This window comes from Mustela putorius, unplaced genomic scaffold, assembly GCF_011764305.1.
Source record: "Mustela putorius furo isolate JIRA1106 unplaced genomic scaffold, ASM1176430v1.1 tig00000179_pilon_pilon_pilon, whole genome shotgun sequence".
Lineage (NCBI taxonomy): Eukaryota > Metazoa > Chordata > Mammalia > Carnivora > Mustelidae > Mustela > Mustela putorius.
In genome coordinates, this window is record NW_025421305.1 from 1319244 (window position 1) to 1343209 (window position 23966).

General features: G+C 37.9%; 1 protein-coding gene across 5 annotated transcripts in view; it reads left to right on the plus strand.

The window, feature by feature from the left end:
* The window catches only part of DIAPH3 (diaphanous related formin 3), a 499636-nt gene that overhangs the window by 98994 nt on the left and 376676 nt on the right, over positions 1-23966 (plus strand). For all 5 annotated transcript variants that reach the window (XM_013047223.2, XM_013047224.2, XM_004775321.3 and 2 more), the window contains one exon: positions 22093-22223. In XM_013047223.2, the coding sequence (XP_012902677.2) occupies positions 22093-22223 (131 nt within the window). The remainder of the gene's footprint in view (positions 1-22092; positions 22224-23966) is intronic.

Consider the following 23966-nt stretch of genomic DNA (forward strand, 5'->3'; position numbering starts at 1 on the left):
AAATAGCGTTTATTAAGCCTTTACCTGTGTGTGACAATGCCGACCGCTGTAAATACCACACTAATTGAGATAGAACCTGGAGGCTCGATTCATGAGAGAGGTACATTATTACATTGAAGTATATGAAAATTCTTATTTATATTTGAAGTATTTCATGTGATTTTCCTGTGCCTTTAGGAGTTATTACTTAAACTGATTTTTTTTTCCAACCTTAAAAATTAGGGGAGTTGATCTGATAACCTCCAAGTTACTTCCCATTTCTGACAGTTCTTTGGTTCCTGCTTTTACCAGGAAATGTCCCTCCAGTACAAACCCTGCTTTCAAAGCCATTTGGTTGAAAACTTGATGTCTTTATCTTAGTGTTTTCACTCAGTAATGTTTTCATTAAGTAACGTATAATCCTTACAGAAAAAATGTACAAACCAAAAAGAAGAAAATGAAAACCATAATTTCTTTGCCAGAGAGAAGGGTTGTTAGCATTTTGGGTTACTTTTCTTCGAATCCTGCGAAAGGAAGTTGAGAATATCAACCTCAAGATGCTTGTGAAGAGTAAATGAAATTCTGCGTGTTCCTGGGTGTGTGGTGTGTGGCATATATGTTAAGCATTCAGCAGTACATACTGATGATAGATGTGTTTTCTAGTAATTTTTAAAGTTTCGGTCTTATTTCTGATATTTCTTATTCTAATACTATCCTGATAATGTTCCATCTGCTTTTATTCTGAGGCTTATGAGAGACCCTTAATAACTGTGACTTGTAGGAGGTAGTGTTAGTCATTCTTCCAGAAAAATGCATTTGTCATCTAGTGTTTTCTGGTCTTTTCCATTTCAAGGGAACTTTTAGTGTTGGTATATATAAAAGGGATGTGTGACAGAACCCTTGCTGTAGAGAACACCAGGGTGTATAGATTTTTCTCTGAAATTCATGAAATTGGTCATGGCATGCAGAAGATTAGTTCTCACATTATTGGTGTAAAGACATGGTTGAAAACTTACCAGTAAAGTTAGGTTAGTAAGGAGAGAAGAGTAGTAGAGACACGGTGAAAGCCTCTGTGAAGTGGGGAGAAGAGGAGAAACAAAGAGGATTTCGTGAAGCTGCTCTAGCTAGATCTGCAGTTTTAGGTAGGATATAGGGCAGTCAAGAAGAATTAGACGGGATAGTGTTAGGGAGAGAAGTGCTCAGGTGGGAAAATAGAACCGAGTCGTGCTTTAGGGAGATTGCTGGCTGGGCTCTGAGGTGAGGCCCAGAGATGAGGTATTCCTTGATGATCATTGGTAAGAGAAACTCTAGGAGAGACTTGATGGGGCAGGTAACCAAATCTGGGAGGGCTTAGGAGCAGTGGATGTAGTGAAGAAGTGGGATAGTGAGATTACACCATGCTTGTCGGTTTTGTTGGTGGTGATAAAGAAGAAAAATAGTAGCCTGACAGGAAGCAGAACTGAGGGAGGTGAGCGTGGATATGGTTGAAGGGTTTGCGGATAAGAGGTGCTTGGACTAGACTGATGGTTTAGTGTTCTGTCTTAAAAATAAGGAAGCACACAGTTTTTGCTGTGTGGGCGATTGAGTAAAGCAAGAAGAATACTGATTTTCTTGGTAGAGGAAAATGGACTCAATACTGCCTAGTGTTGCTGTTTTCACAGAGGGAGGGGCAAAGTCATGTGTCAAGAGTAGGGCAGAGACAGATAGTTTCAAAAAGAGCCAATGGCTTTTGAACAGGTATTAAAGGGATGGAAAAGGAGTAAAAATATCTGAAAGCTATCTTGAGGGCCATTTGAGGCTAGGAAATAGAAACAAATACTATTGAAGAATACTGACTTCTAAATTTTGTTTCGTGAAAGAACCCTTTTTATAAAAATGTAGTCTTCCATGACACTCTCATCAAATCGCAGATAGAAGCATTAGTTTATCTTAGAGGCCATAGTTAATCCTCATATGGTCAAGCTTGAGGCTCAGCTCCTGGAACCTAGAGCTCCAAGGGACCCTGTCCTGGGAGGAGACAAGTAGAATGCACAGAAAAGATGATCTAGATAAATTAGAACCTTGATAATCCCCTTCCTTTTGATTATGAATAAGCCAGAACAATCCCTATTGGGCAAGTAATGCCAATTCAATGATCCTGAGGTCAAGGCTAGGCTGAGGAGCAGATGCCGGAAGATCAAGTCAGAAGCTGGAACACAAGCCTAGCAAACCACCACGGGAAGAAAACGTGTGGATCTGAAGGGTTTGCGTTAAGGAAATGGTTTCCCAAGTCTGGGGAGCAAAAGCTCTGGAGCATAGGAGGTTAATATTGCCTGGTTGATTTTCAGCTTGTTTTCATACATCAATTGGGCCATTGCAGACAGATAACAAGAGTGTGGAGTGATGAGTGTGTGTGTGTGTGTGTGTGTGTGTGTGTGTGTGTGTGTGTGTGTGTGTGTGTATGTTCTCAGGGTACGCGAGGTCTGGTGGCTAAAGGGAAATGCTTCTTCTGGAATCGTGGGTGGCTTTTTTGGGAGGAGGGCACTGGAAAGCTTTCTCAAGATCCCACTTCACAGGTGCCGCTCGCAGCACCTGTGATTCAGTGACTCTCTCGTTGGCTTTGAGGTTGGCTTCTAAAGCTCAGGGAATGAGTTGCAAGTAGCTTCATTGACTATTGGGTAAATAGGTAAATCGAGTGTGAGCATTATTGTAACTTCCTAGAGCTCTCGAGAGGGGTTCATGGATTGATTTTTGCCTCAGATTCACAGTCTTTCATGAATCCTTCTTTTGCTGACCTGTTCGGTGAGCCTGCATGTCTGATTGTTTCTTTCCTCCAAGCGTGAGATGATGTCAGCACAGACTATTTGGGTCAGCAAAAGGTTGATAAAAATTTTCTCTTATGTAGTTGTTACCCAATGGTTATTATGTAGTCCATTTTCTTTTCTCTTTAAATTTTAAGAAGGTAGAAGGGCATCTGGGTGGGCAGTTAGTGAAGCATCCACCTCTTGGTTTCAGCTCAGGTCGTGATCTCAGGGTTGTGAGCCCCCTGAGTGGGGGCTCCTTGCTTAGCAGGGAGTCTACTTGAGATTCTTCTCCTCTCCTTCTGCACCATCCCCTGCCTCCTCCTCATGCTTTCTCTCTTTATCTAAAATGAAGTAAATCTGAAAAAACAAAAAACAAAAAAAAAACAAAACAAAAAAACAAAAATGAAAGAAACATAGAATTATGTAGGAATAAAGCTATTAGGAATCTGGGTTTTAAAATGAGAACAAACGTAAAATTATAAGTACTTTCTAAAATTAAGTATTAGCCATCATATCCATAGTTTGTGAAACCGGGTATCTGGAAGTAAAGCTTCTCTCACTTCTGGTATAAAAATATAGAACATTTTAAAGGATAAAAATTGTGTGAAATTGTGTGTTAAGAAAACGACACATTTGTCAAACGGAAACTTTAAGTGTATTATTACCATAGTTCTTAAGAGTAATTTAAATAATACTGTCAATTATACGTAAGTCTCAAAAGCATTAGCTATTGTGCATTAAGAAATAATTAGATTTCATTTTTCTTAAACCATGTAGTGATATTTTCTTTGTATAAACATGTGGAGACTTAGGAGCACTGACATGGGTGGCGAGAATGGGGAATAATTTATATAGTGCTGATTTTTTTTTTTTTTTCTGGTACATGCATAAAACCTACAGGGTATCAAATGTAGCAATTCATTTGGGAGAGTACATCACAGTGTTAATCAGACCTGTGCTGGCTCAGTTATGAAAGCCCAGTTTGAACTACCTTGAGCAAAAGAGGCAATTTGTTGACTTCTACCTGGAAGAGAAGGGATAAGTAGACCGAGGGTCCAAAGCCAGGAGTTTTTCCCTTCTTCCCTCAGCCTCTGGATGTTGGTGTCTTCACCCTGACTACAGCACGGCTTTCTCCAAGAAATGGGAACCTTGCAGCTATAAGAGAAAACAAAGGCCTAATTAATTGTTAAAGCTAAAACCACTTGTTTAACAAACCTCATAGGCAAGAGACAAATAATCCTGTAAAAAATAGATTTCTAATGGTTTTGACAAGAGATTAATACCTGTATCCTAGAGTGAGCTTTTATGAATTGCTAGAAAAAAAAAATCAATAGAAAAATGGGCTAAGGGTCTGAAAAGACTATTCAAGAAGAAGAAATCTAAATAAATACAAATATCTGTAGTTGTGGATATTCAAACTAACACTTTATACCCATTTTATACCCATTGCATATTTAAAATTTTTTTATTTACTTGAGAGAGAGATAGAGAGATAGAGTGTGTGTGTGTGTGTGTGTGCTGTGTGTGGGCTCTATCCCAAGACTTTGGGATCATGACTTGAGCCAAAGGCAGACATTTAACAGACGGAACCACCCAGGTGCACCCTCTCCCCCACCCCACCACTGCCATTGCATATTTTACTATTCTAGTGGCAATGTGGGGGAAAAGTACCTTCATACATGGCTGGTGGAACTGTACTATGATATAGCATTTTGAAAAGCTATCTGAAATGTCTATGAAAAAGAAGAAATGTACATGCTTTTTGACCCAGGGTTTCCATTTCTGGGATTCTATGAAATAGAAATAAAAGCACCAATAGATGAGGACATTGCACAAAGGTGTGTTTTCTTCAGTAGTAGTTACTATGTTAAAAACTTGGAAATACAGGTAAAAAATAAATTACCTGTATCATTGAATATTCTGCCAATATTAAAAAGAATGAATTAGAATAATACTAGATAATTTGAGAAACTTCCATGTGTTATAAACCAGAAAAGATGCAGAGAATTATATAAGATGATGCCATCAAAAAATAAACTCTCTGGCTGTATAATTGTTTATGTGTATGAATATATAGGATTATGTGTGCCTGGGTTAAAATATGGAAAGGTACATACCAGACTTTTTACATGAATTGCCTTACAATGAGAAGGGGGATATAGTAGCTAGGTCAAAGAAAAAAAATCACTTTTATGGGTTTATGAAACATTATATTTTTTATATAAATATAAATTGTGTATATCACATTTATTTAAATTATATATTAAATATATATACACATACACACAAATGAATAAAGAAGTTAAACGAGTTTCCAGAATGAAGAAAACCATATTAAAAGGGCAATACAATTTTGGTTACACTAAAAAAAAAAAAACTATTAAGAGATTATAGAATGCCACATTTTAATTCTGCTCAAACTGAAGTAATTGAGAAACATTGAAGAACCCTAACCTGTGGGCATAAATTGAAGATGGCAGATAGATTTACTGTGAAGGAAATAAACTTGAGGTAATTCCTTATTCAATCTGATATTTCCTTTTCCTAACAAGAGATCTGCTATTCATATATCTGGCATGTAATGATTGTTGGTTGAAGAGAGCTGTGTATAAGGCTTATTAAACAGTGTATGTGTATATAAAATCAGGCTGTATATATATATTGCATTTAACAAATACTGGTTGAGTAAATGTATTGAAGGCTGTAAACTGAAAGAGAAATGGACCTTCAGGAAGAAAAAATTTTAAAATGCAGTCTAGAATACCAGTTACATATATATAATCATATAACTCTTCAGGAAGGAGCTTAAATTCATTGACATTTGATACATTTTGGTTAACTTGGTACTTCATGTGGTGATGGGGGTAAGTTGGGATTGGTGGTTGAGCAACTGAAAATGAGTATAAGCCATTGCCAACTGAAGATGAGATTTGTCTTAGCTTTTTAAGTGATTTCAGTACAGACGGCTTTGTGCCATTCCAATTTACACAAAAACCATGACACACCCAAACGCAGGGGTTGTGTCATTGCCCTCATTTCTCTATCCCAACCTGCAAGGTGGTACAGGCACAACCTGGAAGGTGGTACAGGCACAACCTGGAAGGTGGTACAGGCACATGACATTATCGGAGGATTGATTTCTGACTACAGCATGTGATGTACACAGATCAGTCTAGCACGATGTACTGTGCATTAGGTGTTCTAGAGCTGGTTTGCCTCACAGTGATTGAAACTGGCCACCAGGGAGTATTTACATAGATAGAGATTGGCAAACACTACCAAAAAGTTCTTTTTCCTGAGAGGCGGCTATGAAACACTTTCCAGCAATATCATTTAATTTAATTATGAATCAAGACCTGTGTCATGGTGACTAAAAATTGGAAAACAAATTCTACATTTCAGAGTTTAGTTGTGATTTTTATCAAGAATTAGTAAGTAGGACATACCAAATAGGGTATTTGCTTTTTAAAAGTATTCAATTTTATTTTCATATTTAATAATTAGGGAATATGTAAATTTCTGCAGGCGATCATCAGAATTATCATTCCGAAATACATCATTTAAACGATGATTAGGCAGTGCCTCCAGGATCATGTAATTCCTCTTTGGTTTTTTGAAAGATACTTAATTCCACAGCCCTCCCTACCCCCCAGCCTTATACCTGAATTTGGCTGCTAAAAGAAGCTAGAAATAACTAACGCACAATAAGAGAAATAAACCTTAAAGTGGGAATTGGGAGGTTAAGATCATCTCCTGCTGAGGTGAGAGAAGAAGTTTCCATGCGGAGTGGCATCCAGCAGGATTGGACAGGTAGGGATGGAACTGTTTGGAGGTAGGGATGTGGAAGGCTGCTGGAATCACATCAGCAAAGATGTATTTTATGTGTGGGAAACCATGATGTGCATCTGTGCATTGGAAGTTGTTTATTTTGTCCAGAGCGAGGTTCCTTTCAAAGAGAACAGTAGGATATGAGGCTGAAAAAGCAGGTTTGGAAATATTTTTTTTCCTCCCCTACTGGAGCACTGAATATTTTTGAGGAGAGTGGGATGGTTAGAGATAGGCTCCTTTGTGTCTGTTAACAGGAGAAACCGTTCTCCCTCTTTTGTCTTTTAAGCGCCTTGGAGATAGAACATGTTAGGTCTCCTTGTGTGAGACGAACACACTTTTGTGCCCAACTCTAGTAACACTTTCCAGCTGATTCTTTCTTCTTTTTTTCGATTTGTTATTTCTGTTTTTTTTTTTTTTTAAAGGTTATAATAAAACTGAGAAGATGAAATCTTTCTTACAGGTTCACTTGAACTGGCCTTGTGTCTCTAACCTCATAGGCTCATGACTCTGTCTTCCTCACTGTTGCTCTAGCATCTTTCTGACACACAGCTTTTTGGTATTTGATTTCCAATTAGGCAGTGGCTTCCTGTTAGCTGTGAGCTAAAGTTGGCTTCCTTTGGGGTGAGGTAGGCACCGTCCACAGTCTGGTACCCGCGTGTTTTGTGCCTTCATCGTCTTCACTCCCTGCACCATCTGTAATGTAGCCATCTAGTTCTAAAGTGCCCCATCTCTTTCACCTTATTTTGCCCGTGTTCTGTGTGGAATCCTTTCCACTCCCCATCTCTAACACCCAGTTCTTGAATTACTTTTACTGGAGCACCACCTTCTCTGATTTCCTGGGTGACACTTGGGACTTGCCCCCCTTGCTGCCCACGAAGAATGGATTCCCATCCAGGTTCCCCAACCTTGTAACTGTTCAGGTGCTCTTTCTGAAGACGATGACTGCCTCAGGGACAGAATTTTCTCTTACTGGTTTCTGAGTCCCGCTATTGACCACAGTGGTTGGTCCACAATAGATCCTTCTCAGCATGTTTATTGACGGACTTGTTAGATGGGTAGGTAGGTTTTACCAGACACCTTAGAAACTATGAACTTGTAAAATTGTTACCATGAGGCTGTAAAAGTTTTTAGCATTTTTGAATGCTCTTGGCAGGAGCATAGTAGTTGAATAAATTTAGAGCCATTAACTTTTTTGTCCTCTCATTCTGGGAGATAGAAATATGAGACAGTTTTAGCTTTTGTGTGTATGTACTTTGTTATAAGGTAGAACACAGATGAACAATTAACTCCTTTTTGTTGGACTTCAGTTGCTTCTCCTCATTTTGATCAATTTGTTAATTCATGTTGCTTCCTCACTAAACAACTCTCCAGACTGTGGGTCCCTCCTTTGCTCTATAAAGTTGGACAGCTTTAAAAATAGTTAAGAGGAATATATGATTTTCCGTGACAAAAAGCATATAATACACGTAAATTGCAAGTGTATTTCAATTTCACAGCTTCGTCCACTCTGTAAGAACTGGGAACATTTGACATTGAGGGAAACGGAAGCCAAAGTGCCACAGCTGATCATAGTGGGACGTGATTCTGACCCCAAGATCTTGTGTTTTCCTCTCTACTATTATTTTTGTCCCATATTTAGCTGTTTTATATATATATATATATATTTTAAAGATTATTTGAGAGAGAAAGAAAAAGAAAGAGCAAGGGCACCCACTAGTTTTGGGGGTGGGGAGGGACAGAGGCAGAGGGAGAAGCAGGCTCCCCGCTGAACAGGGAGCTTGATGTCTGGCTTGATCCCAGGACCCTGGGATCATGACTTGAGCCGAAGGCCAATGCTTAACTGACTGAGCCACCCAGGCACCCCTATATAATATATTTTAAATATTTTACTTATTTGACAGAAAGAGAGAGTATAAGCAGTGGGGAGAGGCAGAGGGAGAAGCAGACTTCTTGCTGAGCAAGGAGCCTGATGCGGGATACAATTCCAGGACCCTGGGATTGTTAGGTCCGTTATTAAACAAAATGAGACTGAGAAAAAGTGAAAGTTATTTAAAGCTTTATTCTGTGCCAAGCATTAGAAGTCAGTCAGGGCCGCCTCCGAAGAGAGCGACCCCTCCCAGCCTCACAGACTAACTTTTATAGAGCAAAAGCCTGGCCACATATAGGTGGCCAATGAGACTGTAACATTGTATAGTCATGTTAGGCCACATGCACGTGGCCAGTTGAATTACAATTTACCCTTTAGTAGCTGTTTGAATTAACCTATTCCTCTGGTCAGAATTGGTGCTGCTCAAGTTTGGCACCTAAAAGGCGGGGTTTATATTCTTTGGGGGTCAGGGAGATAGTATGTACACTTTACTGATTGGATGTTTTCACCTGGCCTGAATGGTCCTTGTATTCTGGGCTCTGTTATCAGGAGCTGGCCCACCTGGCCTTGTATTCTGGGCTCTGTTATTAGGAATTGGCCTACCATATTTTATTGGTTTCCCAGACTTGCTTCTAAGTAAATTTCTCAAGGGGGCGGGGCGGGGTCAGTTTAGGTTTTACTGCACAAACAACAAAATGGCTTTTTAACCAAGATGGAGTCACTCTGGCTAAATAAGTCCTTACAGAATCATGAACTGAGCCAAAGGCAGATGTTTAACTGACTGAGCCACCCAGGGATCCCTCATGTTAACTACATTAAGAACAATCTGAAGAATGTTACATTTTGTGCTGTTGTATATTGATTTTTTTTTTTTTAGGTTAGATTTGTAGGTTGGTATGTGTATATGAAGAAGTTGGTTTTCTTTTATAAATCAAGAAAAAGGGGGGAAAAAAAGGCTTATACTGTAAATATAACAATGACATTTGAAAGTGCTCAGAATTGTGGAGGCAAATAATTGCAATTACCTGGAGGGACTGAAAAACAAATTGCCTGATTTTAAAGACTGGAACAGCTGGTGTTTTCTTACCTTCCTCCCCCCTTCTTTTTTGGTAAATGCCCAATGAAGTTTGTTGTTTTTCTTCTTATATAAACATAATCAACACAATAAAGAAGATAATGAACCAATGACTAAGAGCATCAGCACATTTTTTTTACTCTGTTCAGATGTGCCAAATAGATCTTTATCCTTCAATGAACCATCAAATAGAGGCTGGCAAATTAGAACAGCCATGTTTATTTAATCAGCTCTCCCCACCCAACTTTTTTTCTTTTTTTTTTTTTTAGTTTTAAAGTGCAATTTGTTGTTTAGGTTGAACTAAACATTTTCTAGTTTTAAAAGGTATGTTGAAGATGCTAAATATAAACCAGTGGCCTCATTTGACAACCTGTATCTTATTTCATTTAATTTTATTTTCAGCAAGAAAATATCACATTCACTGTAAGACCTTTTAAATGGCATGCTTTGAAACCCAAAGATTTGAAAGGACTTCAGCTCGAATGTAACTGTGTAAGCTTAGAAATTGAATGAAGCATAAAAATTAGTCAATTTGAATAGGGTTTTTAAGTACTTTTAAATGAAATTTATATTATACAGTTGACAAATCTTTAGTATACTGCTGGATAAAACAACAGAATAAACACATGCGTGTAACCAGTACCCAGCTGGGGCAGTGGGACACTGTTGGCCTACGTGCAGCTCCTAGCCCTTCTGCTTCCTTCTCTTCAAGATAACTGCCGACTTCTAAGACGACCAGTTTTCTGTTTTATAAATGGCTTATAAATTTTTTTTTTTTTGGTGGAAAAATCTACATCATACAAAATTCACCATTTTTAAGCGTACAATCCATTACATTTAGTTTCTTAACCATTTTTAAGTGTACAATCCATTACATTTAGTTTCTTCACAGTGGTGTACAGTCTAGTTCCAGTACCTTTCTGTCAGCCCCAATGGAAAACCCCTGCCCTTGAAGCAGTTACTCCATATCCTACCCTCTTGCCTATAGAAACCAATGGGAACCCCTTCAAACTGGTTCCTCTTACCTTTGGCACATCCTTACCGTTCTTTGAGCACTGCTTACCATCTTGTGAAAAATCTTCCAAGGTCCTCCTGTAATGTCCTAGCCCCAGCCCTGGAATGAGTTCTTTGTCCAAGGAATAGTTTATTTTAGTGGAGAATGCTGTTTAGAAATCAGGTCTTCTAATGGGCATGTACACACACACACCATGCATGCACACACACACACACACACACACACACACACACGTATATAGATGTTCATATGTTTATATGCATAAGACACGTGTGTGTGTATTTGGAAATTGCATATATCTATGTATATTAAATATAAATTAATATATATCAAACCTATAGTCTGTGTGTACACACATCCATTTTATCTTTTTTTTTTTTTTAGCTAGTTGTATCAAAATACCTCTCCCTTTCCCTCAAACCACAAGTTTATACTGTTTCTTTTGATTTTTATATTCTAGCTGATTTCTCTGCAATAAATATCTATTTGAAATATAATTAGGTTCACTTATTTGGATTCATCTTACTTTAGGATTTTCTTCCTATTCTCTTTGATAGTATTTTATCCTTTCTGAGTATATGGAAAAGCAAAAGTCAGAACATCCACAAAGGTAGACTCAAAGCATTATCACTTACCTTCTCTCTTAGGTATTCTACTTGGTCTTATCTATTATATTCCCATCTGCTCCCTGAAGGTATACAATCTCATGAATGTTCCCCATTATTTCATCCTGCTTTTTATAAAATAAACAGATGTTTATTTTCTAATGCCTTTTCATAAACACCGTTATTAAATTCTTTGCTAATTTTTCCACTTCCAACTTTTTTTTTTTTTTAAGATTTTTATTTATTTATTTGACAGAGAGAAATCACAAGTAGTCAGAGAGGCAGGCAGAGAGAGAGGGAAGCAGGCTCCCCGATGAGCAGAGAGCCCGATGCGGGACTCGATCCCAGGACCCTGAGATCATGACCCGAGCCGAAGGCAGCGGCTTAACCCACTGAGCCACCCAGGAGCCCCTCCACTTCCAACTTTATCACAAAATTCATTTCGTAAGCTTCAGCAATACCCTTTTTCTTTTTTATAACTGCATGTTATGGTTCATGCCATGTGTTCTGGTGTGTGGCTTCTGTTCTCTGGCTATGGGTGGAAGCAGTTGATTAACTGTTAACAGTACATCCTTTTGAGGTTTAAGAGCTAAAAGAAGGGGCGCCTGGGTGGCTCAGTCATTAAGCGGGGTTAAGCAGGGTCCTGGGATCCAGCCCCACATCGGGCTCCCTGCTCAGCCGGAAGCCTGCTTCTCCCTCTCCCACTCCCTCTGCTTCTGTTCCCTCTCTAGTTGTGTCTCTCTCTGTCAAATAAATAAAAATCTAAAACAAAACAAAACAAAAAAGCTAAAAGAACAGGGGCGCTTGGGCTCAGTTGTTTAAGTGTCAGGCTCTTGATTTTGGCTCAGGTCATGGTCTCAGGGTCATGAGATTGAGGCCTGTGCTGGGCGGGGAGCTTTCTTAAGATTCTGTCTCTTCTTCTCTCATCAACATCTCTCTCTCTCCTTCTCTCTTCAACATCCCTACCTTGTCCTGCCTGTGTACTCTCTGTCTTAAAAAAAACAAAACAAAACAAACAAAAACCTAAAATAAAACTAAAAGAACGCCTCAGTTCTGGTTATGGTAACCAGGCGGAAGTGCTATAATAGCAGGATATCGCATTCAGCAGTTGAAGAAAACTTCTTAGATACACCAAATAGTCTAAAAATTCAAGTGTCCTATTGAAGGCAATGGCTAATTTGAGTATGCTTTCCTGTGAATAGCAGGAATGTGATGCTAGTTAGGTATTGATGGATAATAGGACTATAACGTGCTGAATTTCTTTTATTACTTCAGGCTCATTTCTGAGTTGCTAAAATTAGTGTTGGATCAATCTGGTTTCTTTTTTTTTTTTAAGATTTTATTTATTTATTTTACAGAGAAAGATCACAGTAGACAGAGAGGCAGGCAGAGAGAGAGAGAGGGAAGCAGGCTCCCTGCTGAGCAGAGAGCCCGATGCGGGACTCGATCCCAGGACCCTGAGATCATGACCTGAGCCGAAGGCAGCGGCTTAACCCACTGAGCCACCCAGGTGCCCAATCTGGTTTCTTTTTTAAATCATTTTTTTTTTATAAGATGTACTTGATAATTCTAAACAATTAACATGTGCTGTTTTTAATGTATACTAAAAGCAGCCTCCAAAATTATAGGCAGAGCTCTTGGTACATAATGGTGCTCATTAAGTGTTTATGGAAGAAATATAATAACTCCTAAAAGGAACTCTTTGCTAAACTTTTTTTTGGTTGGTGAACGCCCCTTTCTGCACTACTTTTCATTGCTTGTAGTTGTCTACTATGAGTTTGCATAATATCCTCTCTGAATAACAGATTTTATTGGTACTGGAGCTCTGTTGGGGTTGTAAATGTTCTGAAAACAAGTAATTCATAGAGCAAGGACAGCTTAGTGTTTCTGTTGATCAGTGACATTAGAGATGCTAGAAATCATTTGAAAAATGCAAGAAAATTGTTGCAATGCATTTTAATAGTAATATACATGATAGTAATTTAGATTATAATTACCCCCTTGGCAACAACTGTGCTTACCCTTATTTTGCACAGTGCTGACTCTGCAGTTTTCTTAAAATACTGTCATTATCGGTGCAAACTATTTCTTTAAATAGTCTCCACATTTCATATTATCTTATTTATCTCTGCTAGTCTCATCACCTAAATTAGGTACCAAGAATACAGGAGTTACAATGCTAAAGAGAAACTGAGACAGTTAACTTCTAGTTACTGACGTACAGAGAGAAAGAGGCACACACTCCCCCCCCCCACAGTTAAGACTGTGTGTGTGTGTGTGTGTGTGTGTGCGCACGTGGTACGCATATGCACGCACACACATTTATATCACTACGAGAACTTAGGCTTTTTGACTCCTTTACCATCACATTGTTGGGAATTTTTTGTTCTTTGCAGAATCTTTTGTTCATTACCTGCTAAAAATTACAAAGTGAATGTCATGGAGAGGGATCTGGAGTCTAATAACTGCATATAAAAATCAGTTAAGGTTTTAATGCTTTCTTACAGTCCCTCCAGTTTTAAGTTTTTAACCACTAGAGGTTATATATTTTGGGTCAGGTTAAATGGAACATGCTGATTTTTCCTTATGGGTTTAGGTGTTAGCGACTGTTACCTGCCATTGAGTAGGTAGTATAGGATATTTGGGTACAGGTTACATTCTGGGAGGAATAGGGTATGATTTAATGAGTATAGTAATAGTTTATAATGATTGTAGTTGTGTGCAAGAATATAATTTCTAACTTCTGTGATGTCTCGGGTAACGTGGGCAAACTTGCTTAAAACAACTGTGATGTATTAGACATTCTACTAGGACTAAAAGTTGATTGTCCTCACCCACATATACCTTAGGGGGTGTCCTCTTCCTACAGAGTGTGCAGACTTTCTAGGGACAGCTTTTTGACTATCTTTGAAATTAGGTCATCATTAAAGTGTGGAGTCTCCATGCTTGTGAGGGAATCATTCAATATTGAAAAAGTTCTTTAATACTTTCTACTGATAACTGGAAAGGAGATATATTTTTAATTTATTATAGAAAAGGTATTTCAAATTCTGCAAACAAGTTAATGAAATAGGATAATGGAGAAACTTAGTGAACAGGTCTGATACCTGAACGGAGATGAAATGCAGGCATGGGCATAGGTACAAAAATGACTACCATTACCTTGAATAGTATGTATCAAAAGGAGGAATATTTGGTTTTAGAAATACAGAAATTGTGAAGGAAGTATGTGATGAAAGTACGTATTTTTTTAATACCGTATTACTTTTTGTACCTTAGAATACATTTAATAAGAATCTGACAAGGGAAATGTTATGTATTTTCTATCTTGCATTTGGTATTTCAGAATAAAATTTACTAGGGGATTAAAAGATTTAAAAATTATGTTGGATAAATAGCCTTCTAATTTTTGTGATGTCAGGCAGACATCCTTATCTCACTAATGTGTTTTGATACCACAGGGGATAAAGCTTTCTAAGTATTTTCATCTTCATGGCTAATGGAATCAGAGATAGGCAGACGTGAGTGTCCTTCCTCTCTCTCCCTACTTCCTGTTTCCTTTGAAGTTCTGTAAAATGAAAGAAACACAAGAAGAGCTGCACTTAAAAGGAGTGTTTCTGATTATCCATATATCCTATTTCTCCCCACAATTTCATTTCTTATGTACCTGTATGTTGATAGTACTCTAATAAAAGGGAGAAATCCTGCCAAAAACTGATCACCCAATTATCTGGTCTACTTCCTATGTCTTTAATTTGAGATCTTCCTTTTTAAGTGTTCTTTCTTCCAGAAATTTTTTCTGGTGTCTTATCTTCCTCTCCTTTTTTGTTTTAATCCTTAGTCTATGCATACCTTCGATTTTATTACAACCTTTCATTCATTCATTCACTGAATGCCAGGCATATTCTGAGGGACTGATGGCATAGTCATGACTTAGGCGGCAGAAGATGCTGTCCTAGTGGATGCATTTCAGTGGAGAAGGCCTCACACAAAGAGGTGCTGGCATGTACTGACAGACTCCTTAGTCGTAGCTCCCTTCTTATTCATATGGCTCCCAAGCCTTTGCTTTTCCTCCTGCTACTACTGCTGCCCTGCTATCATCATTCACTTAAAGGGTCCATCCAACATTTCCATCCTCTCATTCCTCAAATTTCTCAGTTCCAACAGTCTTTGTTTTTCTACCCAATCTCAACCACTCAGTGCCTCGGGTTAAGATACCACCTATAAATAGGGTCTACAAACTTTCTTGAGCATTCTCTATTTTTCTGCTTACTTACTATTCCCACTGTAAGAATTCCATAACCTTTTTAGAATGGCTGATCCACTGACTCTACCATTTATTTGTATCCATTGCCATCTAACAGCCATGCCCTTCTTTTTTTATTGACCTGTTTTATTGACTCTGTTGTTACCTTGAGTAATCATTTGTTTGTTTGCCTCTCGGTCCATATAAACCCTGTCCTTGGTTAAACTCAACTACCTGCTTCCTCTGCCTTTGCATCTCTGCATAGCCTGCATCTGGGAAGAAGGATGCAGCAACACTGACTAGTGTTTTCTGAATGACCGCAGTAGACAGGTGAGTCTGTAACCCTACCACATGGCTCTTGTCAGTGCACTTGGTGACTTTCTGAAAAAGATTTCAGACCTTTTCTTCTGTCTCCAACTCTGTGTCCTCACTTTTAGCTGATTATTTTGCTATTTCTATCCCCATGAAGGTGGATGCAATCAGAAGAGAACTTTCACACCTCATTTCCTGATCACCAGGTCTAACAGTCCGCCTGAATCTTTCCCCTTCCTCTCTGCTTTGGCTCTTCTTACAGTGCTAGACTTTACTGGTGATGGTGTAAAATCAACCCTTCCTCTTGTATCCTAGGTCACATCCTGTGTCGTCTGCTTTTAGTTTTTTTTTATTTGTTTCTTGTCCTGCATATGTACCTACTTTTGCTTTTGCTTTGCTTTTCTTTTCTCTTTCTTTTTCTTTCTCTTCTCTCTTTCTTTCTTTCTTTCTTTCTTTCTTTCTTTCATTCATTCATTCTAAAGGTTTTAATTATTTATTTCACAGAGATCACAAGCAGGCAGAGAGGCAGGCAGAAAACGGGATGTGGAGTAGGAAAGCAGACTCCCTGCTGAGCAGAGAGCCCGATGTGGGGCTTGATCCCAGGATCCTGAGATCATGACCTGAGCCGGAGGCAGAGGCTTAACCCGCTGTGCCACCCAGGCGCCCCCATATGTACCTGCCTTATGCATTATCAGTTGCTTTCCCCCTGCTTGGTTATTCCCATCAGCATGCAAACATAGTGTGGTTCCAACCTCCCCGCCCCACAAAAATCCCACTGTAGGTTCCCTTCCAGCTGCTGCCCCCATTCTTTGCTCTCCTTTATGGGAAATCTACTCAGAGGAGTTGTTCATTCTTCTTGCTTTTCCCTTGACCTTCTGACCAGGTTTATCCCCAATCTACGACTCATGCCACTGCTGACAGGGTCTCAATGAGCAAGTGGATGGCAGTACTGCTCACTCAGTTGTTAAGACCAAAAAATTTTGGCATCATCTTTGAATTTAACTTCTTTTACACCTCAGCTCCAGACTCTCAGCTAGTCTTGTCTGATCTAACTTCATCTTGCGCCGATCTCATACCTTCTGTCACTGGCTCCTTATACCAGGCTGCTGTCAACTCTTGACCAGACAGTATGCTAGCCCTCTTATTGGTAATCCTGTTTCACATTTTACTACTCACAGTCTGTTGCCACATAGTAGCTGGAACAATCTTTCAGAAGTGTTTGATTTTAATAGACCTTAAAATTTATCTGCTGGGTATCTTCCAGTAGCTTTCCGTCCACTCAGAATAAAATCCAAAGCCCTCAACATGGTGTGTAAGACTCATTAGGGACCGGCAAATTTTTGTATGAAATGGCTTGACAGTAAACGTTTCAGGCTTTGTAAGTCACCCAGAGTTTCAGTTACTTGTACTGGTGTCCCTGTTTTGACTTCCTGTTCTTCCTTTTTATAAGCTTTTAAAAATGTAAGAAATACTCTTAACTCTAGAGTCCTATAAAAACATTTGGCACTCAGGCTGCAGTTTGTCCGTCCTCTACCTCTGGGACCAGACACCAGCCCTGCATCAGGTTCTCTGCTTAGCAGGGAGCCTGCTACCCCCACCCCCATTTCTCTGCCTACTTTTGATCTCTCTCTCTTTCTGTCAAATGAATGAATGAATGAATGAATGAATGAATGAATAAATAAATAAATAAATAAATACAAAGAAAACAAAACCACCTAGTTGTGCAATTGATGCGTCCACTATTCTGTATATATTTAAAGGGAACAGCCAAACTTTTGCTCAAAGTGGCGATACCATTTTACATTTCCTTTGGTAGTGTGGGTGAGTTTTAGGCGCTTTATATCCTCCCCATTCTTGGGCGTGTGCAGTGATATTCCGTTTGTGGGGGTTTTTTTGTTTTGTTTTTTGTTTTTCTTTTTTAAATTTACCTTCTGGTTTTAAACTGAATTTCCCTGGTGACAAATATCTTGAACATTATTTAATGTCATTACTGGCCATTCATATATCTTCTTTGGGGGAAGTCTTTTGATCATTATTTTTTAATTGGGCTGTTTTATTTGTACTGAGTTGTAGGACTTCATTAAATGTTCTGAATACAAATTTTTATGCAATACATTTATTGTTGGGAGAGACAGTCTGCCATGGGCCCTGAGTATCCCTGTATATTTATTCTGGTTACCCCAAGAAGACAAGGCACAACTGCTCCTTACCCAAACCATTTCTCAGTGTGGGGTTTGCAGTGAGCTGCCTTGAGAGGTAGTAAGGTCTTCTTGTAGACAGTGAGCAGACTTGTTATTAGTCAGTGAAACACTGGGGAGTCCCCCAAGCTTAGTATCCTATAATGCAATGCACTCCATGTGCAGGCATCCGTCAGGGAGGCCTGTGATGCCCCTGTGGGACATGGGGGATCGGAGAACCAGTAGACGCATAATAAAGTCCTTTGTCTCTAACTGAGGACTCCCGTGTTTTCTGCCATCTCTAACAAACCATAATGGGCTAACGTAGCTTGTTATGTAGAGTTAAGTCTCATTCTTCACACTTCTTAGTTTGTACTGCAGATATTTTCTCCTAGTCTGTGGTTTACTTTTCATGGTCTTAACGAAACTATCTTAAGAGTTGTTTGCAAAGCGGAAGGTTGAAATTTTGATGAAGTCTAATTTATCATTTTTATAGTTAATGCCATTTGTCCTAAGAAATCTTTTCCTTCCTAAAGGTAGTGAAGATTGTCATCTATGTTTTCTTGTAGACATTAAATTTTACCTTGTAAATTTAGATCCAAGGTCTAGGTTCACTTTCTCTCATTTGGATGTCCAGTTCTTCCAGTACTATTTGTTGATGAGACTCTTGCCCCGTTGAATTTCATTAACACTGTTGTTGAAAGTCATTGACCACGTAGGAGCAAGTGTATTTCTGGAGTCTGTTCTATTGATACCATTCTAGCTTGATTACAGTAGCTTTATAGTAAGTCTTGAAATCAGGGGAAATCCCCCCAACTTTATTCTTCTAAATTATTCTATTTTAGGTTTCCTGCATTTCTGTATATATTTTGTTTATTTATTTCCATATAAATTTTAGAAGCTGCTTTTTAGTTTCTGCAAAACTTACTGATATTTCAATGGTGAATGCATCGAATATATAGATTGTTCTTCAGAAAATGCATTTCTCAACAATGTCTTTAAAATAGCAAGTTTTCTGTTGACATGTCATGAACCTGGCATACCATCATTTATTTAGGTTACCTTTAATACCTCCTCACAATGTTTTGTACTTCTTAGAATATAAGTATTTCTCTTCTTTTTTTAGAAATTTTCCTGAGTATTTTGTGAGGGCTCTTTTGATGCTACTAAAAATGAGAAGTAGTAAAATTTTATTTCCCCAATGTGAGTAGTATTTAGAAATAAAATTAGTTTGAGCTTTTATTCTGTGATCTTGCTAAATTCATGTAGACGATTTCATTTGCAAATAGGCAGTTTTACTACTTCTTTTCTAAACTGTCTATTGTCATTGCCTTACCACACTAGCTAGTATCTCCAGTATAATACTGAACCGAATGGTAAGAGCCAAGATGTTTCTTGTGTTCTTGCTTTTAGGGGAACCAAAGTGTTGTTTTAACCAACATGGGAATTATAGTAGCTGGAAGATTTTATGAATGGGGGTATATGATGTTCTATTTTGTATCATGAAACAAACTTAAAGAATTATTAAGTTCAGTTATCCAACAATCTCTGAATCTCCTAGAACTTCCATTTCATGGTATTGACCTCTTTTGGCTCGACTGAGTTTACCTTTAACTATAGTCAGATGGTGGAAGAGTACAAATTCTAATGTTTTAAGATGACTAAGTCATTACCTTTCATAATAGAAGTCAAAGGTAATACTGAAAACTTACAAGTTTAAAGAGAACAGAGTGAACATCTGATTTACACATTAAGTAGCTATCAGAAGAAAGTTAAGGGAATGAAATTGATTGTCTCTGAAAGATAGGGTTAAGTGGTGGGGCAGGAAACTGCTTTTTTTTTTTTAATCTTATTTCATTTTTTTCAAATTCATTTACTGCTTTTTATTCTTACGTTTGAAAAGTATTGATGAGATGGTCTTACCCATTTATTATTGAAGGGAACCGAGTTGATCACATCAGTTTTGGTTTGTTTTGAAGCCCTCTCCCCTCCATCATCATTATTTCAATGATAAATTCAGAGTACTGAATCAAATACTACAACTATCAAGTACTCCAAAAAGATCATCTGGTTTAACTTCTGTTGGCATACATTTGGATTAAAAATATTGGCCTGATAGTATGCACATGAAGCTTGAAAAATTAAGATACCAAGAAATTGTGCTAAGCAACCTACATGCCCAATGATACTGGTCTAAATTAGGTAAGTAATTAAGTATGTTAATAGTCTCTAGGCAGGAAAAAAAATTTCATTAAAGATCCTAGGATGTGTTTATGAAACATGACTAAAAATAAAAGTAGTCTACAGAACAGTGTGTATGCTATAATATTTTTGAAAGTAAAGTACAGGTATTTATGAATGTATATGAGATATTATGTACATATTCTTATATGAGGAAAAAATACACCTCAATACCAAATATTCATTTTGGGGCTTTTTTGTTTTCCCTATTGCTTTTTTGTTTTCCAGATTTTCTGTGTTGGTCACGTAATACATAATTTAAAGCAGGAAAAGATGCTGATAAACACTATGTCAGGACAAGTTAAATATATTCTCTTTAATGATACATAATGTAATCACTGATTTTATTTTTAAAAAGTACTTATTTTCACCATTTCAGTTCCGCTTTCCACTTTATTTTCTTTATTCTGAGATTTGCTTATAATTGTCTTTAGTAAATTACCACATTGCTATTGATGAAAACCATCAGTCTTTCCCATGCCAATTTGTTTTGCATTATTGGGAAAGTTTCCTTGGACAATATTATGGCAAATTAATAATAAGAAAGAAAAATAAAAAAAAATGCATCTAATTTCCTGCCATCCGTACTAACGTGCTTTTGAACATGTATTAATTCCTCCCCTTTGAATGTATAATCTGTAATTGACATAGATACAATTCCGGACTTGACTGTTCATCATGCTCATCATTTTCCATCTGGACTGTCTTTGTGTTTTCTTAACGGGTCCTCTAATGCTACTGATCTGAGAATAAAAGTCAAAGTTCCTTTGGTGGTCTGTGAGGTTGCAGTCCCTTCCATCACAGCTTTTCAGTTACCAGTATGCTTACTTCTCTCTCCCTTCATATCTTTACTCTAATATTCAAGTTTGAGGCCTTCAGATTTTTCTGTGAGTCTTTCTGTGAGCACACCATTTGAAATTGCCAACCACCTCCTGGGCTCCTTAATCCTCTTCTCTGCTTTTGTTTTTCTGGAGCACTTTCTACTAGCCATAAAACAACTATTTTAACTGCTTATTTTTTTATTGTCTGCCTGGGTTTCTTCTCCATGGAGAAGAAAGCTCCATGCATCTAGGGATTTTTATCCCTTGTTTACTATTTTCTGTGTAATGCTTAGAACAATGTCTGGCACTTAGTAAGTATTGAATATTGCCTGATGAGTGAACTCCAACTCTTACAATCTGCCAGAGTTAGCCTTCCAATACTGCCCTGGATAATCTAATTGGAGAGCGGTGCTCTGTCCCTCCATGATATGGCCGCTAGCTTCATTCTGTTGTAAGTGCTTCTGTTTTTTTTTTTTTTTTTTTTTTTTTGTGGTCCTACATATGTGCCATGTGTTAGTCTGGAAGGAGTTCCTAATTCTTAGTCTTCTTAACTGATTTCCTTCTCTGTGTTACTCAAGCTTCCCTCCACCAAATTAGGGCTTTGCCTCATGGCTCTGAGTGCCTTGGTACCCCAGTATGGGAATTAGACTGCACTGAAAAGTATTATTCACTTGCTTGCATATCTCTTTCCAGACTTAGGTTTTGATAATCTCTGTGTTTACTGTGCTTAGAACTGGGCACCTGATGGTAGTTGAGTCAATTAATGACTTACCACCATTTTTGGTGGTGCTCAGAATACTAATTTTAACAGGGTGGTTCCTGTATTGATGTTTGCTTTTTATTTCGCATGGGCCTAAAATGGATGATTATATTTTCAGATATTTTTGTGGTAAGTACTAGAACTCTTTTCCATGACATTCGGGATTTGAAAAAGTCCTTTAAATTTGCAGATCTTTTGGTGTTTTTATCTTCTGTGAGTATCTTGGATTACGCTCTTATATTTGTGGGCAGAAGGAATCATTCCCTCAAAATAAGAGAGCTCAGGGTAGCCGTGTGCGGCTGCTAATATGAAAGGTTGGATTAATGTAATTGATACTACTTTAATGCAGATCGATTTATTTATTTATTTGTTTTAATTTACAGGGAAGTCTTAAGAGTCGGCGACAGATCTCACCTCAGGAATTCATCCATGAACTGAAAATGGGGTGTGCAGATGAGAGACTTGTCACGTGCCTGGAGTCCCTCCGCGTGTCTTTGACTAGTAATCCTGTGAGGTAATTCATCTGTCTGAACGTCATCAGGGCATGCTAGTAAATGAAACAGATGTCATTAATCTGTTATTTTTATTTAATACTTTCTTCATAGCACCTGTAAATAAGAGGTATATATATCAACGATGTCTCAAGGTAAAAAATGAATAGGTAATGTTTATATGGATGATGAAATACAGTGTCAGTAGGACTTTTTGTATTTATTACCAAGTGATAAATAGCCTATGAACTTTAAAACAAAACCTTTTATTTATTTATTTTTAATTTTTTTTAAAAAGTGGGGTGCCTTCTTGGCTCAGTGGGTTAAGCATTGACTCGTGATTTCTGCTCAGGTCAAGATCTCATGGGTTGTCAGCTCGAACCTCACATTGGGCTCCGTGCTTAGCGGTTAGTCTGCTTGAGATATTCTCTCTCCTTCTCCCTTTGTTGCTCCCCCCACTCATGTGCATGCTCTATCTCTTCCCTAAAATAAGTCTTAATTTTTTTTTAATTTATAGTGTTTTTTAAATGAGAACAATCATGATTAGAAACTGAGTTTCACTCTGAATTTGGGTATTATATATTCACTGGCTGAAATTTTGTTTGACATAGAAATACCATTAATTAACTTTTCCTTTATTGGAAATAATATCTTTATAGGAGTACATAGGTTAATATTGCCAGATTTAGCAAGTAAAAATAGAAGATGCCCAGTAAACTCTGAATTTCAAACATACTAACACTAAAAATTTTTGTTGTTTATCTGAAATCCAAGTTTAATTAGGTATCCTGGATCTGGCAACACTAAGACAGGTGTCTCTGTAAATCAGGTTTTAGACTTTTAAGCTCAGAATACTTTTGAAAAACTTCAAGCAGAAATTGTTTAAAAAAAAAAGTCTGAGCAGTCACAAAATCAGGATTTAGAGCTGTAAGGGTCTAAGGTAGATAAGTTTTGGCTGCTTCTGTGTAATAAATGAATGGTTGTTTCTGTATGAGAATGTATCTGTTTTATATATAAAACAGATAAATATATATGTATCAAACAGATATATATATATATATATATATATATATATTCATTCTTAGGGCTAGAATGACTGTGGAAGGTAATATATAATAGAATCTCTTTGATATCCTCTCTGATTAGTACTTTACTGGACACTTGTGAAGTTTGGCTACAGTATGAAAAAAATCCTCGGCAGTATGACTATTTAAAACAAAAAGACCCTACCTACTGAGACATGAAAGTGAGTGAGGTTTAACTGAGGTGTATGAAGAGAGAACAAAGTATAGTTCAGTATATTTCAACTGTTGTATTTTTGCTTTTCCATATTTTCTCACTTCCAGACTCTTCTTTAGATGGAAACATGATGGGGAAGAGGCCAGGAACTTTGTATATCTTATTTATTTCTCTTTACCAGGCACTGTGCACAGCACATATAAGTCCTCAGGGAAGACCTGTCAATTGAAACATGAAGTTTAATTTTAGTCTCCTTCAGTTTCACCTTGGCTGTTGTTAGAGACTAGGTTGAATTGAGATTTTTTGTTTTAAGATTTTATTTATTTATTTGTCAGAGAGAGAGAGAGCGCGAGCGAGCACAAGCAAGCAGAGTGGCAGGCAGAGGTGGAGAGAGAAGCAGGCTCTGCAAGAAGGAGCAAGGAGCCCGTTGCGGGACTCGATCCCAGGACTCGAATCATGATCTGGGCTGAAGGCAGCAGCTTAACTGACTGAGCCACCCAGGCATACCTGAATTGAGATTTTGACAG